We start from the raw sequence: 18,344 nt of genomic DNA, 5'->3' as shown, positions 1-18,344 counted from the left end.
TCCACACAATGTTCAAGTTAAAAAAAAACAAAATAAGCCTACCTAACGTAAAACACGATTTCCCCGCCCTTTCAAGCTCACCCTAACAGATGTTTTTGCAACTGAGCTCTTACCATGAACATTGAGGTTAAAGTATTTTTTGGCACTTCCTGCTGTATTCTCAGCAACACACATGTACCTGCCGATATCCGTTATTTGAGTATTCAGAATCTGAAGGAAAAATGAAGAAATTCCAACTGAAATTTTTTTTTTTTTTTTTTTTGTCGTTTTTTTTTTTTTTTTTTTCGTGACCGGCACTCAGCCAGTGAGTGCACCGGTCAGTCCTATATAGGATCCGAACCCGCGGCGGGAGCGCCGCTGCGCTCCCAGCGCAGCACTCTACCAAGTGCGCCACGGGCTCGGCCCTCCAACTGAAATTTGAATAAAGCAACTTGTCCAATTTGTCATTGTTTTTTAAAATAAACAGTACATATTATTTCTCATTAATACCAGATGAACTTGAGAAAAAAGAAAACTTTCTACATACTAGTGCTGATGCTGGCTTTTATTAGTTCAATCAAATAAATATTGACAAAGATTTCCAATCAGACAAGGCAATTTTACACATACTTGTGGTACACTGACTGCCAAAATGTCCCCAATTATTCTCCCCCTTCCTATCTTTGCCTCTGGCAGTGTGACTGAAGCTCCTCCTATCAAGAGGTGGGGTAGAGACGTGAAATTTTTGTGGGTATTGTGAATGGCTGTGGCAGGAGAATGTGACAGAAGTGACAGTGTGTCATTTCGAAACCTAGGCTTGTGCACTTTCGCTCACTGTTTTGGAACCCTGCCCCTACCACGTGAGGAAGTCAAGACTGGCCTGCTGGAGAGTGAGAGATCATGTGGGGCAGAATCAGCACAATTACTGCAACTGAGGCACAGGATATGTGTGAGAGCCCAGCCAAAACCGACAGAGCGACTCCAGTCTACGGCTCAGTGCAGACACTTGAGTGGGCCCAGCTGAGCCCAGAAGAACCACCCAGCACACCAGCAGACTTGTGAGCTAAATACAGAAAATGCTCATTGTTCCAAGTCTTTAAGTTTTGGGGTGGTGCGTTTTATACAGCAATTGTTAGCTAACATAGCAGTTATGGTTTCTTTATTTTATTATGCAGAAGTTTCTACCCATCTATCTTTTGGCCCTGGACACAAAACTATTTCAGTATTTTGGTAGAGGTTGCGTGATCATCAAGTAGAAATATTAATAATGTTTAGAAGATACTTTGAGAACTCTAGATTATTTAGAGGTAGTAAACCTGGTGCTTTTTTGCATAAAGAACTCCATGAGATATATCTGCTGTGGGATACACTGGTAGTTATGCTTAGATTCTGGAGCCAATAGAGTATTACTTACTATGTTCAAGAAGTAATTTATCAAACTGTATCCTAAGAAAAGAACCGGGGTTGTTTTTACAAGTGTCTAATTTTCTTTTAGGACACTCGAAAAGAAAAACATAGACACGCCCTTTGGTTAATGACAATCCAGGGTATTTATGTAGTTTCCATTATTACTTATCATCCTTTTACCAATACAGGACAAATTTTAACCTATAGGAAACCTTATACCACCTAGAATTTTACCATCGGAAATATGTGACAGAAAAGGTTATAATAATAATTACTTATAATGTGTTTTTTTTTTAATCACCTATTATAGTAAATTTAGGGATGTGCATGTATATGGACAAGTTATTTCTGGAAGAATTAACACAACACTACTGACAATGGTCATCTCTGGTAGTGGGAATAGAAAGAGAAAGAAGAAGTTTGCTTTCTATACCTTTGATGGTTAGTTAGTTTTACAAATGCAATATTTATAAACTAATAAAAATTATTTTTAAAAGTCAAAAAGACAATTTCTATTATATACAAAGTCAAATAGCTATTTTAAAATTAGATTTTTACTCTTACCTGCAGAATTCTTCCACTGGATAGAAGTTTATGATGGTCACCTTCTAGCAAGGGCTGTCCGTCTTTCTGCCAGGAATTCCTTGGTGCTGGGCTGCCGCTCGATAAACACTCCATCAACGAACTCTTGTTCACCAGCACGGTGACCTCTTCAGGGAGATCACTATTTGCTCCCTTGATAACTGGTGGCACTAATAAATGATTGCAACAAAGAAAGAATGGCAGGCAACAAGGTCTTTTCTAAATTATTCTAGTTTTCTGGCAGCTTAAAAAAGTTTGGGATGATAACAGAAAAGCAGAGCTTGAAGGAGAAATCATGATCTTCAAGTAATGCTTTACATTAATAAATCAGGATGGTGTGAGAAAAGTATTTGAATTTGTATTTATTCTTTTTGCTCTTAACCAACCCTGGACTAACCCCTCCGATAGTGCCATTTCCATTCAGCTCAATCCCAAATCTTCCCCAATATATCTTGTCTGGCTTCTGTCTAAGCCCCTTCTGCTACATCTTCTGGGTTTTCAAGCATACATACCAGAGGCATCTGTACAAATGGATATTTAAGACTATTTGGTCATCTAGACAAGCCAGATAAATCACATCTTTTAAAGTATATTTGAAATGTTCAGATTTGGTCTTATTTACAGGGGAATCATCTGAGCTATTCAAAATGTGTTTCCCAGCTCAGCATTATTGGCATGGACATCACCAACACCTGGGAGCTTGGTTAGAAATGAAAATTCCTGGGCCCCAACCTGACCTCCTCAACAGGCATCTCTAAAGAGGGGCCAAGAAATCTGTGTTTTAACAAGCTCTCCAGGTGGTCCTTATGCATGCTAAAGTTTGAGAGGTCCTGCTCTAGATTTTCCTACATATATTCATTTCATTTAAGATCATACAGCAGAATCTAGGTACATGTTAGTTATGAAAAAAATCACATACTACTCATACAATTTCAAAACATGAAAATGGTAAATAAACTAGAAATGTATGTGCTGGCTGTTTTTGTAAATGTAGAAATTCATTTACGCATTAAACAATCATTTTTTTGTTTGGAAAGCTTGATTATTTTGTGTTGCACTCTCTTAAAATATGCCATATCTTTAGCAATCAGTAATGACTGAATGTTTAATGTAGATGCAGTCTTGTGCTCTTTGGATCTCTGACAACTAAACTTAAACCCTATAAAGAAAACCATCAATACCACAAAGCACATAATAGAATTTCAATGTTATTTTGAATGCATACTTTCACATTTAAAAGTTGCATGATTTTTACTATACTTTAGACAACAGAAAATATATAACTTGAACTGCAGATTGGTAAGTAATAAACGAGTTTCAGATGAAATGAGGCTATCACTATCCCACACCATGAAAACTAATCAAGAGCTCAACCTTGCGGAGGTGTAGGAGGTACACTACAGGTCTAGGAACCGACCCACAGAGACCTCCGCAACAACCCTTTGCTCAGATCACTCCTCTGGGTGCCGCACCCCACCAGCTGGGTTATGCCACTCAGAACTGTTCTCAGTGACAGCTCCACCCTCCAAGCACCTAAGAGGTGAGTGGCAGACATTGTGAAACAGTTCTAATTTAGTTCCGAATTTTAGGGCCAGTTCATCTTTTTTGCTTTGTTCCCAACTTCCAACTCTAAATTCATCTCCAACATGCTCTCCAAGGCATGATCGTCTACCCGTGACCACCCAATCCCGTAGTTCCATTCCAATTTTTTCAAATCCCAGTCCTTCCTGAACTATACTAACAGCTCCTTCCACTAGCCTAAAATCTTTCCAACATTAGGTCAAATGAGGACAGGTGGTCCAGAATACTCCTCCACTGTTCTTGACAATGTTAGCACTGATTTTTTGATTGTATTCTCCTCCTTCTTCCTTATAACTATCTTGTGGACTTTAAAGTCTATGTTGATGACTCATCCCATCATGATTAACTGGCTCTACTCCACCTTGGCTCCCCCATAGCCAGTCACATCTTGAACCATTCAACATGGACAACTTGTCTCCCTGCAAGTTTATATGCTCCCTGAAGAAAGACTGTTGTCTACTGTATTCACAGGCTGTATCCCCAGTGCCTAGCACAATGCCTGGCACATAGTGAGCAATCAAGATGTTTGTCAAATAAATGAATCTGGAACCTTCGTGTTATCCCTCTTCCCACCTCTTTTAGGGCTTCCTTGGTCAACTGCTCTCTGTTTGCACTGGAGACCCTAGGCTTTCCATTTCTCCCCCTTCCATCAGCCTCCTTCCAGGCTCCTTCGTTCTCTTGCCCAGCCCAGACCTCGCAGTGGTCATTTCAGTGATGCTCTGTCTCACTGTACATCCTATGCTCTCTCACCCTCCAGGGTACTGTGTGGCACCCTCCCACCCCCAGGTGGGCTGCATCATCTATTTTTTTCTACCTCTGCCTCCAGGTTACTGAGTGTGGTTGCAGAAAGCAAAAACTAAGCCAAATAGTTCGAACTTCACACTATCTATCACATCTCTTACAGTGGTGATCGCTAACATTTTTGTTTTCCACAGACCCCAATCCCATTCCTGACACTGTTTCTCTTACATTTACACTTAATGGGGAGGACTAAATACATTTGATATACATTCCTTATTCCCCTCCTTGCCGTTCCAAAATTTCTCTCTTTATCCATAAAGGCCAATTAACTTCTCTCAATGCCTTGGCTGCATTTTTCATATGTTCTAGGACCTTGCTCAATCAAACCCTGCACTCTCCCCCGTCCAAACACACAGCTGAAGCTTTAATTTGTATCTTTCTGTTACATCATTTCCCCGGATCTACAGGCAAGCCTAAATCTTCCAAATCTGGTTTTTTCCAACAAGTTGCTTTTCCTCAAACTCTACCCCACCTCTTCTTTCTTCTGCAAAATGCTTAAGAGCACTCTGTATTTCTTTCCTTTATTTTGATCACTTGCTCAATATTTATCCTTTTGTTCTATGGCTTTGCACCAAGCCATCCTTTCTAAATTGCTCTTTTGAATTTTACCAATGACTTCCTAGTTTCAAAGACGTCTGACCTTTTCTCAGTTTTTATTTCCTTAAACTTGCTTTAGCATTCAATACTAAAACCTACTTCTTGATAACCTTTTCTGTGCCCTGGATTCTGGGACATGGTAGTTTACTGGTTTTCATTTTAACTCCTCAGGTTATTCCTCTTTGTTTTTCTATCCTTCCTCCTAATTGTAGAGCATCCCCCAATGATCTTCTTTTGACCTTCTCTCACAACAGTATAACGCTTTTTGTTGGAAATCTCATGTCTTTAAATATAACCTGCTTGTGGATAACTCTCGTCTATATTTTTAGTTCAGTCTTTTGTCCTGTGGTGTAGCTCCTTATTTCCAACTGCCCATTCAACACTTTACCTCAGCATCCCATGACCAAAATAAAATTGACTTCGTCCCCAAATCATGTTGTTTCTCTAGGTCTTCTATTAACCTTGTTACCATTTTCTTAATCACCCCGGATAAAAATCTCAGTGTTGCATACTTTGAAATGAGTGCCTATTAATTCACATCACTTAATCACTTCTTCAACAACATCTTTCACACTGACTCTTCCTATACAACCCCACTGCTCCTCCTCTAGCTCAACCTCTTCCAGTGGGAGCATCTATTTGCTCCTTCTTCTAGTGACATCACCTGTCTTCTCCTTTGGAGGATCAATACTTCTTCTACTGTCCACGCATTCATATGGAGATGACTCTGACTCAAGATGGGCATATGAACTATGCCTTATCAATTAGGACACTGCAACCTCTGGGTCTCTGTAATTGGCCGAAGGATGGGTATGTGATTCATAGGTGGCCAAATAAAGCCATGGACACTCAATCCTAGGACTCCAATTGTAAATATTAGGAGAGAAAAACTTTAATTTGGATGTGAGACTAGGAGAATGTAAACCTAGAGCTAATGTGGGCTGCAATGCTATCCAAGGGGATCCTGCACCTGAGAGTGCATTAATAGAGAAAAACATTAGTAAGGAGAAACAAAGTCAAGTGAACGAGAAAGGTCAAGTTGGACTGACCTCTTTTGAGCCAAAGAAGTCAGACATGACCGCAGCCAGCTCTACTCTGAGACTTTCCAGATTCATAAGTCAATTAATTCTCTCTCTCTCTTTTTCTTTTCTTTTCTTTCTTTTTTGTTTGTTTTAAGTTAGTTTGTTATTTGATGCTTCAGGAGCCCTGAAGAATGTGCTCTCTATTTGTATAAGACAATTAACTCCTTGGGCGAATTATCAGTTTCTGATTATCTTTATACTCTCTAAAGTGCTTAGTGTAACATCTTGCAAACTTTAGTTCCTCAAAAATATTTTTGAGTAAAAGAATGCATAATAAACAAAAGAAAACAAACTCACAGAGTACGCGGACGTCATACTGCAATGAATCCTCTCCAGCCTCATTCACAGCCACACATGTATATCTCCCAGCATCTTCTACTTTAGCCCGGGGAATCTGCAACACTCGCCCTCCTGAAAATATATTCCAGTATGTTTACTCTCTAAATCTAGGCGTGAACACAGATCATAAACAGAGATATAATTTTTCAGGTCTAATCACTTCCTTATATTTTCTTTCAAGGTTTCTACTTCATCCAATGGTTCAGTTTTAATCACAGATACCACTTTTATAACAAACACTGCATTATTAAAAAGTGATCCAATGTATGAATCAGATCTCCCGAGAAATGAACAGCTCATGTAGATTTTTCTAGAAGGCAGAGTGCTACTCTATGCCCCTTATCATGTTTCATATGGAATGTTACTACACAGTGACTTATTGCTTTCACAGTTTTGAAAACTTTTTTTTTTTTTTTTTTTTTTTTTTTTATTTATTTATTTATTTATTTATTTATTTATTTATTTATTTATTTTTGTTTTTTTAATTTTATTTTGTCGATATACAATGTGGTTGATTATTGTAGCCCATCACCGAAACCGCCCTCCCTCCTCCCTCTCCTCCCTCCCACCCAACAATGTCCTTTCTGTTTGCTTGTCATATCAACTTCAAGGAATAGTAGTTGTTATGTCTTCTTCCTCCCCGCCCGCCCCCCCCCCCCCGGTTTGGTGTGTGTGTGTGTGTGTGGTTTTGAAAACTTTTAATAGATGTTTACACTGTTTGCTGCAAGTACTCATTTGATAAAGTAAAATCCAGGGATGTAAAAGTATAAAGTGGACTATTGTGCAAACAATCTTGAAAGAAAAGCTCTGTGTATTTTTAAACTTTTCATGTTGATATCATTTCGAACTTAGAGAAAAGTTGCAATTATATAAAAACTTTCACCCATATTTGCTAATTATTTATATCTCCTTCCATTTGCTTTATCTCCCTATCATAGGTGTATATATATTTTTCTGAACCATTTGAGAATAAGTTGAAGACATGGTGCCTTTTTACCCCTTAATACTCATAAGTCCATACTTCATAAGAACAAGAATAATCCTTTATATAACCACAGTACAATGATCAAAATAAGGAAACTTAAAATTAATACAAAACTACTATTGAATCCATAGTTCATATTCAAATTTCATTATTATTGCAAAATGTTTTTCTATAGCTATTTTTTCCCAAACCCAGATCCAATTTAGGATCATATACTACATATAGGTACCATGTGCATTTAGTCCTCCTTTCATTTTTGTCTCTTTTTTAAAAAATTTTTTTAAGACATTCTTTTATTTAATTGAAGTCAAATTTACATACATGTATTTAATGCACTGACCTTAAGTGTACAATTTGATGAGCTTTGCCAAACCCTGTATATTTGAATGCTTGTTAAAACTGAAGCCTTGAAAATATTAATATTCAACAATTTAAACATCTTTTTCATCAATAAATTATATAACTAAAACATTTGAAACCAATGATCTTTACTATGCATTTATGATAAATGCATTTAATAAACTGGATAGTAACTATCTGCAAAGGTACATTAGGATTTATATTACTAATGTATAGAAACCAAATTGATTATCTCATTGCACTAACAGACTAATGGAGGCACGAGGAAAACAAAGGACTTTCTTAAGTTGATAAAGAGATCCTGCAGTAGATCTGAAAAAATTTACTAAGGTGTACTCCTCAATGGTGAAATTTTCAACCTCGTCTCCTCTGGATTAAAGCTCCATAAATAACAGTGGCATTCGGCAGTCTAAGTGTCAGTTACATTAGATGAGGGCCAATCAATTTCAATCAGTCTAATAAATGAGAAGAAACGCATTTAGCAAAGATTCATATTTTCACTCCGTCGGTAGCAATCTTTACCTGGTAAAATCAGAACATTATTACTGGAGGTCAGAGGATGGCCATCTTTGTACCACGTCAGTGTAGGAGGAGGAGCAGCATTTGTCTCACAGTAAAGAGAAATGGGATTGTTGACGATCACGTCTTTGGCTTCACCACTCCTGCCAGTATCTAGCATGTTTCCTATTTCCCAGAGTTTCTGAAAACTTGGAGGAACTATGGAGGAAAGGCATTAAATTTTGGTCATGTCGTTATGCCAGTTGTCTTTCCATTAAACAAAGATCTTGGCTGTATTTTCACAAGAGTTGTATTTAAATGTAATACATTAGACAATGTGAAAATATTTTCAAGGACTTATACACCTTCCAACTCTCGCCCGTAGCCAAAAAAAGTCATACACAGAGGTTGGAGCTAGTTCTCATGTAGAAGAACAGGAAATAAGGGGCTCAGAATGCTAAGTTCATACATTGCTCTCCCTGCTTGGGGGCTTTGGCACTTAGATAATAAAAGCGTCTGCTCTCAGGGAGCAGCATGGCTAAGGAATATGATTATAGCAGGAAAAATTAATTTTGAGAAACTGCTAAAAAATACTGGCTCAATTCTGAGCATTTACCAATGATTTACTAACAAGGTTAAAGAAGTTATGCAATCAGGATTAAAAACTCCATTAAAAAAAAATCAAAGGACACTCTCATACCTTCCTGGGAACAAGCATGGACTTTCTAAAAGGCAACTTGCTTGTAAATCAAAAGCATTAAAAAAGTGCATGACATATGACCCAAAATTTCCACTATTAGCAACTTCGGAAAATCAAAGATGTGCAAACATTTTATGTAAAAGATGTTCAGTGTAGCATTATTTATGAGTAGTGAAAACATGGAAACAATTCAGATGTTCAACAATAAGAGTCTGGTTAAGGAAATATTTGAATACTCAATTGATGAAAAGTAGGCATTGTTATTAAAAATCATGTTGAATTGTTAGTAACCTCAAAAGTAACAATATCAACGACAATAATAGCAGATATTCCTCATTGATTTTGCTGAGTTTTACATATTTTATCTCATTTAGTATTCACTGCAATTCGACAAAGCATTAATTTTAAAAGTGAGGAAACAGAGGCTTAAAATATTTAGGTAACTTGTCCAAGTCACAAAACTTGTAGGAGCCAAAATCATCATTCAAGTCTAAGTGTGGCTACTCTAAATTCTGTACTTTACTATTTTCCTGCTTTTCATGTAAATACTATCAAAAAAACTTCATGATATAATGTTATGGGAATGCTAATGTAACAGAGAAGTCTGTATTGTGTGGTCTCCATTTTGTAAATTAAGTATACATTTAAAAATATCAGAAGAAAACATAGAAAAGTAACAGGTAATCCTGAATGATGGGATTATTTCCTTCTTTAATTTCTTGAGTCCATATTTTCAATAGTGAATTTGTATTGTAGTAAACAAGAAAAATAAACCAAGTCAAATCTTTTTTCCATTAATTTGACAGATCATGTAAGTTACATTATATACAATAAGCGTATTAGTATTACCTTGTATATTCACATCAAAATCCAACTCATCTTCACCTGCAATGTTAGATGCTACACAAGTATATCGTCCGGTGTCTGATATTTGAGCTTCCTTTATTTGAAGCGTGTGTCCATTTGCAGCAATATTAACATGATCATCTGATTTAAGTGGCTGTGATTCAATTATAATAATGTTAGCATTAAGTACTCTAATAAATCCTCTAAGAGGATTGCAGCTGATAGTTTTTATGACTCCTTAATAAATGAAAATAAAATTTTATAAAAAACATTTGAGACAATAATTTAATTTACATTGATTAAACTGATTGTTTTTGAGTAATAAAATTTTATTTGTTGAAAGTTGTAGCTGATACAGTTTACATTTGTGCCAGGTATTTATGGATGATGCATTTATACATTTTTAATGATAAAAATATGTTCTTACGTACAATATCCATTTATCTGTGTTGGGAAACGTTTTTTTTTAGCTGATCTCATATACCATTAAAGAAGCATGTCTTTTATGATAATTTGTCAGGAAATGCTAGAATTTCTTTATGAAAATTGAGGGTATATAATCTGATTTGGTAGCATAATCCAATTTGATCTGAAATTACTATTGTTCCTTCAGGAACATCATTACTTCCTAAATGAAATTTTAACCTAGAGATATTTATGTCTTATTGAAATTATCGCCACACTTAATGGAACATTAACTTAAAGATATTTGTATTATGTTTCATTGATAACATTACCTATACTTAATAGAATGCCTCTCGTCTTCTAAACATTTCTGTTTAGATGAAATTTCCCCCCATTCCTTGAAGACTTTAGCTCCTGGCTCATTGTCTATTCCTCGTAATGATACCTTTCTCATAATTCTTGGTGATTTCAGTGCCCACATAGACACTCATCCAGTGCTGTGTTCTCTCAGCTCCTCGACTTCCTCTCCTTTAATTTACTTGTCCCCGACTCTTTCTCAGGCACTGAGTCGGAGAGTCATACCTAGACCTCCTCATCACCAGCTGCACCCCTTCACAATGCCAGTTTCAAGTTCTCACTCTCTGACTAGTGAATAACCCCCTTAGTCTAACCCACTTCCTTTAGCATCCTAACTCCAATAACTTTTGACTCTAGGGGAGGACCCACAATCCATTGACCTTGAATCTTTTCACTGCCTCTCATTGTCTTCCTGACCTCTACTCCTTCCTCCCCCCTCCCCCAGAAGGTCTGTCATGATAATCACTCCTCATCTAAACCCTCAACTCCTTTGCCTCCTTTCCCTTTATTTTGCTCCCCTGGCAAAACCCTAACCCTGCTTAAAATCAGTCTTTTCCCAAAATGAGAATCCCCTGGTCTACTCAAGGACATCGCTCTAGCAACTGTGTCCTCTCTTGCCTACATCATCATCAATTTATTTCTTTCCACTGGATAGTTTCATTTTTTTTTTTTTTTTTTTCAAATCTCTCTTGATGCAGCCTACCTCTACATTTTCTACTGCCCTTTATAAATATGGGAGTATCCCAGGGCTTAATCCTTGGACTTCTTCTCTTTCTATATAATCTCATTTTCCTAATGATGCCATGCAAAGTCTTGGACTCATTGTTGACTCATGTTGACTCATCTCTTTCCTTCACACCCCACATTCTGCTCCTACTTTGGTCCAAGCAACCACCATCTCTCTTCTGGACCACTGCAATGACTTCATAGCTCAACCCTCTCTCTTTTGCCCAAGTACAGAAGCCATTGTAATCTTAAAACCTTAGGTCAGATCACATCACAGCATCCTTGTGTTAAAAATTTTCCAGTTGGCTTCCCATCAGAGTAAAGGCCAACCAGTCCACAGGGCAGCAGAACCTGGTCCTCCATTCCTCTTCTACTCACATCTTCTGTGTTCCCATTGACTACTACACGCCAGCCCAAATGCCTCAGGGCGTTTGCCTTTGCTATGCCCTCTACTTTGGAATATTTTCCCCTTCAATATCTCATGTCTGATTCCTTCACTTTCCTTGGATTTCTGTTTACATATCATCTTATCCGAGAGGCCTTCCCTATTTAAATAAGAGAGGACACTCTCCAAACTTGGTTTCCTTCTCCCTTACTGAGTTTTCTCCATGACACCAACCCCATCCCACACTAACAAGTTTTACTGATTTGTTTGATTGGTTTTTGTCTCTCCAAACATTACAGAAGCAGAGATTTTGGTCTGTTTCTTTCATAGCTGTAACTCCTGAACGTGAAACGGTGTCTGCCAAACGGGAGATGCTCAATAAATAATCTGAGATCTACTGAATCTTTATGAACATTATGTCACTTATATAAAAATAGCCTAATTTAAATTTCCCACACTGAAAGAAAAACTTCATGGCATAAATAAATAAAACTCAAAGATTCTATCAAAATTGATCATGGCCAAAACTGCCAATACTTTGGGGGGTTCTTCTCAAAAACACTGCTTTGCTCAAGTAGTGTTGCTTATCTGAAGAATGAAAAAACAGAAGAAAGGATATAAAAAATAAATAAATAAATATTTTTTTTTGTTTGTATAAGTTCTAGGGAACAAATTCCAAATCTTGAAAAATTTAAGTTTAAAGCACCATAATTGAATCAATTTCAGAGTCTGGATTTGAAACTATAATTTAACCATAATAAAATTTCAAAAACAAAACCCCACAAAACTGCCTCATTCCTAGTGCAATTCTAGTTTTTATCCAGTTTTTATGTGTATATGTATTTGTGTATGTATGTGCATGTGTAGTAATTGCAAGGAATGAAAAGACTTTAGAGTTTAAATAGAATGATAGAAACTCATATAGAATCAATATTGTACCATAAAGTGTGCTTGCAGTCAGAAAAGAAACTATAAACAGAACATGGTGGGAGTTCTATACTTTTCCTTTTGCAATGGCTTCCAGATGAAACTTGCTTATTTTATAAGAGATGATTTTGTTTTCTCTAGCTGCCAGTATTGCAAAATCCGTCTGGGATCTGAAAAATACAAAGCTACATCTTTCCTGCATCTTAAATCATGACTATGAACTGAACTTCTACAACTGGAATTTAACTGACCATTTGATTGATTATGTGTAAAACAAGGCAAACAGCAGCTTAGCAATTTCACATCTGTGTTAAGCACAGTGTTAACAGCAGCTCAAAAACTCTATTTTGGCCTAAGAACATCAGCACATATGTCTTTAAAACATGCATGGAAGAACATAAATTGAATGAGAAATAAGGGTGTGCGGTCTGCAAGTCAGATCACATCACTGAAGGATTTGCCTTTTATGTAAAGTTTTTCATTGCCCCCAGCTAACTATATTGGGCCTTTCTTCATGTCTTTCAGCTTTTTTTTTCTTTATCTTGGAATAATAACACCTTTTGCAAAAGAGTTAAAGATGTTTAGACAAAGTTCTTAATAAATTTAGTACCAGTGTTATAATTCTAATCTGGCTTAGCACCGTTGATGTGTTTCTTCTCTACCAAGTTTACTTATCCTGTAAAACCCCAGAGCAGAAAAACAGTTCCCCTAACTTCTCCAGTGGGAAACTGGCCAGATTTTCATAGACAACTGCTAATGTATGCAAAAACAATACTGAATACTTTCCAGTAATGCTGAACATGGTTTGGGGTTTTTTGTTTGTTTGTTTGTTTTTTCCTGGTAGTTTTAGATTCTAGGAGCATGTTTTAAGGTCATATTGATTTTCTGAGTCACTTGTGCCTGCTTTTTTTTTTTTTTTTTTAATTGACCATGTTAGTCTTTAAGAAATCATCAGCAAATGAAAAAAAGTTGTGACTGGCCTGTCCGTCCTTGTACCAGCTGAGGGAGGCAGAGGGAACCGCATAAGCTTCACATTCCAAGGTCAAGGTGTTGTTTACTTTGATCTTCACTTCTTTAGGAGAAAGACCTGGTCCCAAAAGGTCCCCTTTATTGATTATGGGTGGAACTGCATAAAATAAACATGGAATGCCATAAAAATCACACTGAGGATCACTTAACAGGAAAACAAGATAATAACAGAGGCGTTTTCTATTCTGCACTTTCATTAAGGACCTACGTTAGCATCTTCTGAAACGATAGTGTTCAGATATAGAATGCGAAGGAAAGTGCCTTTCTCCCTTCAGCACTGTAGCACAGCGAACGAGGCTAACGTCCTGCACATAACAGTTTAACTTGTTTCCATTGCACAGACACAGTCTGAGCATGTCCTATTAAATGCATTTTATTGGTCATTAAGGGTACTGAATCAAACAACAAAAGACAATCAGAAAGATACCCTTCCTTTATAAAAACAAAAACAAAATCCTGAAATGTGGTTTCTATTAATGGCAGCATTAGCTTTATCTTTTATTTATAGATCAATGTACACCGGAATAGCCCAAAGTCACCAATGATCTCATCTTGAACTGTTCATTAGGGCATAAGCATTTATACAACAATTTTGTGCATAAAAGTACTAAAACTCAGCTCAGAGAGTAATTCAGAAGGAAAAATAGAGAAACTTAAGGAAGTGCTGCTGACAAGGTCTCCAACAAGAGGGTAGTGAGCACACTGAGTGGGCTCTTCACATCTTCAGCAATTGAGGTCACGCACACAGTGCTTAATTCAGCTTCCTTAATGAAGCAAGCTGCATAAATAAGAATCTTTAATGATGAGTGTAAATAATAATGAGTCCATACAGAAAAGGATTGAAAAAATTAGAAAAATAAAGGAAGATGTGAAAATACTGTTTTCAAAACTTACTGTAGACTTTCACTTCGTAGTGCTTTATCATCTCCCCAGCCTCATTAGTGGCTACACAAGAGTATCTTCCAGCACTGTCCTCCCGTGCATTGAGGATCTGTAGAGTCCTACCACCTGAAAAACCATGGGACATCAAAGAGCCTCTGAAATCACAGTGGCAGCAGAGTGTACAAAAACTACCAGGATTTTAGTTCTTCTTGTTAGCATAATTCTTATATATACCACTTCTGTGATAGATATTTGATATAAGTCAACTACATGGGCACTGCATGGCAGGGGAAGACAGTCACTCAGTCCCCAGTGGTCCTCTGTGGTAGTGACCTCCCAGGCCTCTGTGCACCACTCTAGCCGAGATCCTAATTTCACTCTCTTTCTAAGTAGGTTTCTGCCTCAATCTTCTTCTTCCTCTCAACTACCTGGCCTACCACTAGAGACTAATTGTGCTAAAATACCTTGAAAATCTTTAATGGTTCTCAATTGACTAAAGTGTAAAGTCAAAATTCTTTAATCCAGGCATTCAAAATGTGACTCCAACTTTTCTTTGTGACTTTATCTCCTGCCCCTCCTTGCCAATACAGAGACACACAACGTCTCCACTCAAAAGTTATTATTCACACATGACTAGGCCATTCTCATTTTGTACCTTTTCGATACTAGGCACCCTGATGGATCTAAAACCTCTCCTAACTCATTTCTAATCAACTAAACTCTAGAACTTTCTTTAAGGTTTGGGCCAAGTTCTGACTAAGCAACAAAGCTTTTTCTGACTACTTAGCCCATGGTGGCTATTTTTCTTTTGAATTCTTATAAAACTTATCATTACCCCAATTATCATACCCCCTGACTATTCACAATCCATGATTAATTAAAGATTCATGTTGCTAATTGACTTTTTGCACGTTATCTCTCCTCCGCATAAGACGGTAAATTTCTTAAAGTCAGTGCTTATACTTTCTAATTCTTTCTATTTTCATATATATTGCCGGGTATTAAAAAGGAATAAATAAATTCTCTCAATCTAAATACTAATTCTCCTTCAAGTTTCAATTCAACAAGAAATGAATTTCCACCCTTACTGGAATTCCACATTATAACATATTTTATCAATTAATCACATTTTGGCACTTATTTTCTTTTTTTATTTAGGTATTTCCTTCTGATTTATCAAAAAGTAATTTTCAGTACATTAGATTATAAAATACATACAAAAAATTAAAAATTAAAAATCAATAGAACATAACACAACCAACAAAACAGGTACTTTTAGAAGAGATAATCATTATTAAAAATAATGATTCTGGTTTTCTATAATAGTAGATGACACAGAGGCGTCTTCAGCATCTGAAGTAAATTAATTACCTGGGAGAATGCGAATATTTTGGTTAGATTCTAACGGAGCTCCATCCTTAAACCAGGTGATGGTGGCTGGCGGATATGAATAAGCCTCGCAGACCAAAGAGGTGGGGCTGTTGAGGATGACAGTGACATCTTCAGGGTTGCCATTGCCATCTACACCAGCAATTGTAGGAGACACTGGAAAAGATTTAAAATTTGATTGAAGAAAGATATTTTAAAAATTGCCAATTTGTGCATCTCTAAATTTCTATTGTATTTATTTGTGTAATTCCATTCCCTAACGTTACAGAAAACAATTGATTACTGTTCTTATAGGGTGATGGAGGAAATGACACATTAAAAAGGAATCAGAATGTAAGGTAGTAAGGGCAAGAATGGTAATGTCAGTGCAAGGTAAATGGAGGCACAGCATTCAGACCAATCTGAGGTGTGGGGTGTGAAGAGCCTCATTAGAGAAGGCTTCCTAAAGGAGGAGGTTTAAAAGTGAGCCTTTAAGGAACAGCAGTCGTGAGCAGGTGAAAGAAGGAAGGCTAGTAAAAAGAGGGAGCATATGGGGAGCAGAATAGTAATAAACAATGGGCGGCTAGTGGGGACACATAGAGGGCAGATGTGAATGGGTCAGTACTGGGAGCAAGGATGACAGCGACAGGTACATTTGTTTCATAAGAGATAATGAGGGACTAAACTAGAGCAATGAACTGAGGCATGAAGAGGAGGGGGGAATGAAAGAAACACTTGGGCCATTCACTGGCAGGACTTGATGATAGAGTTTGGGGGCTATGGGAAACTGAGGTCAAAGATAATTTTCAGTTTTCTTGCTTGGGAATCTAGTTAAAGCACGGTGAAGCAACGTAAGTAGAACATATAGAAAGATTTGCTCATTTAGGAGGGGAAGATGATTTTGTTCATTTCTGAAAATCTTGAATTTCAAGTACCTATGAGAATTCCAGGTAGAAACATCCGACGAGTAATTCTACATAGGAATTTGAACCTTGTAAGAAAGATCTGGGTTCCAGATGTGAATTTTAAAAGTCACCTGTCTATAGGAGATGATAATTAGACATCTGGGAATGAACTGTATTACTTGAGGAGACTATCTAGAGTAACAAGAGCAGTGAAGGGCCGAGCCCGTGGCGCACTCGGGAGAGTGCGGCGCTGGGAGCGCAGCAACGCTCCCGCCGTGGGTTCGGATCCTATATAGGAATGGCCGGTGCACTCACTGGCTGAGTGCCGGTCACGAAAAAGGCAAAAAAAAAAAAAAAAAGAATTGCTGAAACAAGAGCAGTGAAGTGAGGACAGAATACTAGGGGACCCAATGTTTACGGGACAGATCAAATAAGAGTCCATAAAGGAGATAGAAAGAGAGCAACCAAAGCTGCACCAGGATAACTAGCAAAGAACCCTGTCAAGGAGAAAGAGACTAATAATGCACAAAACACTAAGATCAGGACTGAAAAATATTTGTTGGACCTAACAACAGGGCAGTTCCTGCCAGAGCAGCATCAAGACTGGTGATGGCAGAAGCCCATTTTCTTTTCTTTTCTTTTCTTCTTCTTCTTTTTTTTTTTTTTTTTTTGTGACCAGTAAGGGGATCACAACCCTTGGCACAGTGTCGTCCACGTCCGCACCACACTCAGCCAGTGAGTGCACCAGCCATCCCTATATAGGATCCAAACCCGGAGCCTCTGGCACTAACAGCACTGCACTCACCTGAGTGAGCCACAGGGCCGGGCCAGAGCCCATTTTCAGTGGGACAGGAAGTATTGAGTATAGACAGGGAGTGGTTAAAACATGAAGTGGTGGGACAGTAGAAGGTGAAGCTGCAAATAAGGCAGATGGTGGGAAAAACTGACATACCAAAGATGGTGGAAAGAGACAAGGTCAAGGGGATGTGTGCCAGCAGTAACTGTGAACAAGAAAGATAACTCATCCTCCAGGAAAAGAAAGAGTAAAGGCACTGAGTGTATGGCAGGGTAGATTGAAAGTTGCAAATGCACAAACATATAGCCTCAGCTTTACCAAGCTGGTGGAAATAAGGCATGAGGAACTTGGAGCTCTAAGAGAAGCGAAGAACTCCAGGAAAGGAGAAGTAATCCAGGGCTGGGCATTTGCCTTTTATATACTGACTAGATGTGCGGAGATCTAACAGGCAGGAGACAACTTGCTAATAAACTTTCATTCATATTTATTCATGCATTCTGTTATGCAATGCTATATTAGGAGTGGGGGCTAAACACTTTACAAGACAAAGAGGGATTCTGCCCTTGGGGATTGATAGTTTTGTATGATTATTATTTATATGTACTATTCATTTTGACACTTACACATTATATGGTATTTTGATTTAAGATTTCTACTCGATAAGACTGTAAGCTCCCTGAGGGATGTATTTTATATGAGATGTTCCTGTGTATGGTAGTATCTATGTATCCCCAAAATAGTATAGCCAATAACAACAAAAACAAACAAAAAACTGCAAAAACTTTCATACTGACATAAAGTCAGTTG

At 37.5% G+C, this 18,344-nt stretch overlaps 1 protein-coding gene across 1 annotated transcript in view; it reads right to left on the bottom strand.

Moving 5' to 3' along the window:
• Positions 1 to 18,344, bottom strand: part of HMCN1 (hemicentin 1) — a 414,327-nt gene that overhangs the window by 100,200 nt on the left and 295,783 nt on the right. The window contains exons 50-57 of the mRNA XM_063104004.1: positions 15,840 to 16,013; positions 14,481 to 14,594; positions 13,538 to 13,683; positions 9,761 to 9,911; positions 8,236 to 8,430; positions 6,327 to 6,440; positions 1,951 to 2,138; positions 114 to 210 (exon numbers count right to left, since the gene is read on the bottom strand). Coding sequence (XP_062960074.1) covers positions 114 to 210; positions 1,951 to 2,138; positions 6,327 to 6,440; positions 8,236 to 8,430; positions 9,761 to 9,911; positions 13,538 to 13,683; positions 14,481 to 14,594; positions 15,840 to 16,013 — 1,179 coding nt within the window. The remainder of the gene's footprint in view (positions 1 to 113; positions 211 to 1,950; positions 2,139 to 6,326; positions 6,441 to 8,235; positions 8,431 to 9,760; positions 9,912 to 13,537; positions 13,684 to 14,480; positions 14,595 to 15,839; positions 16,014 to 18,344) is intronic.

This window comes from Cynocephalus volans, chromosome 8, assembly GCF_027409185.1.
Source record: "Cynocephalus volans isolate mCynVol1 chromosome 8, mCynVol1.pri, whole genome shotgun sequence".
In the NCBI taxonomy this organism is placed as follows: domain Eukaryota; kingdom Metazoa; phylum Chordata; class Mammalia; order Dermoptera; family Cynocephalidae; genus Cynocephalus; species Cynocephalus volans.
The sequence above is the reverse complement of the archived record's forward strand: the minus strand, read 5'-3'. Positions and strand labels throughout refer to the sequence as shown.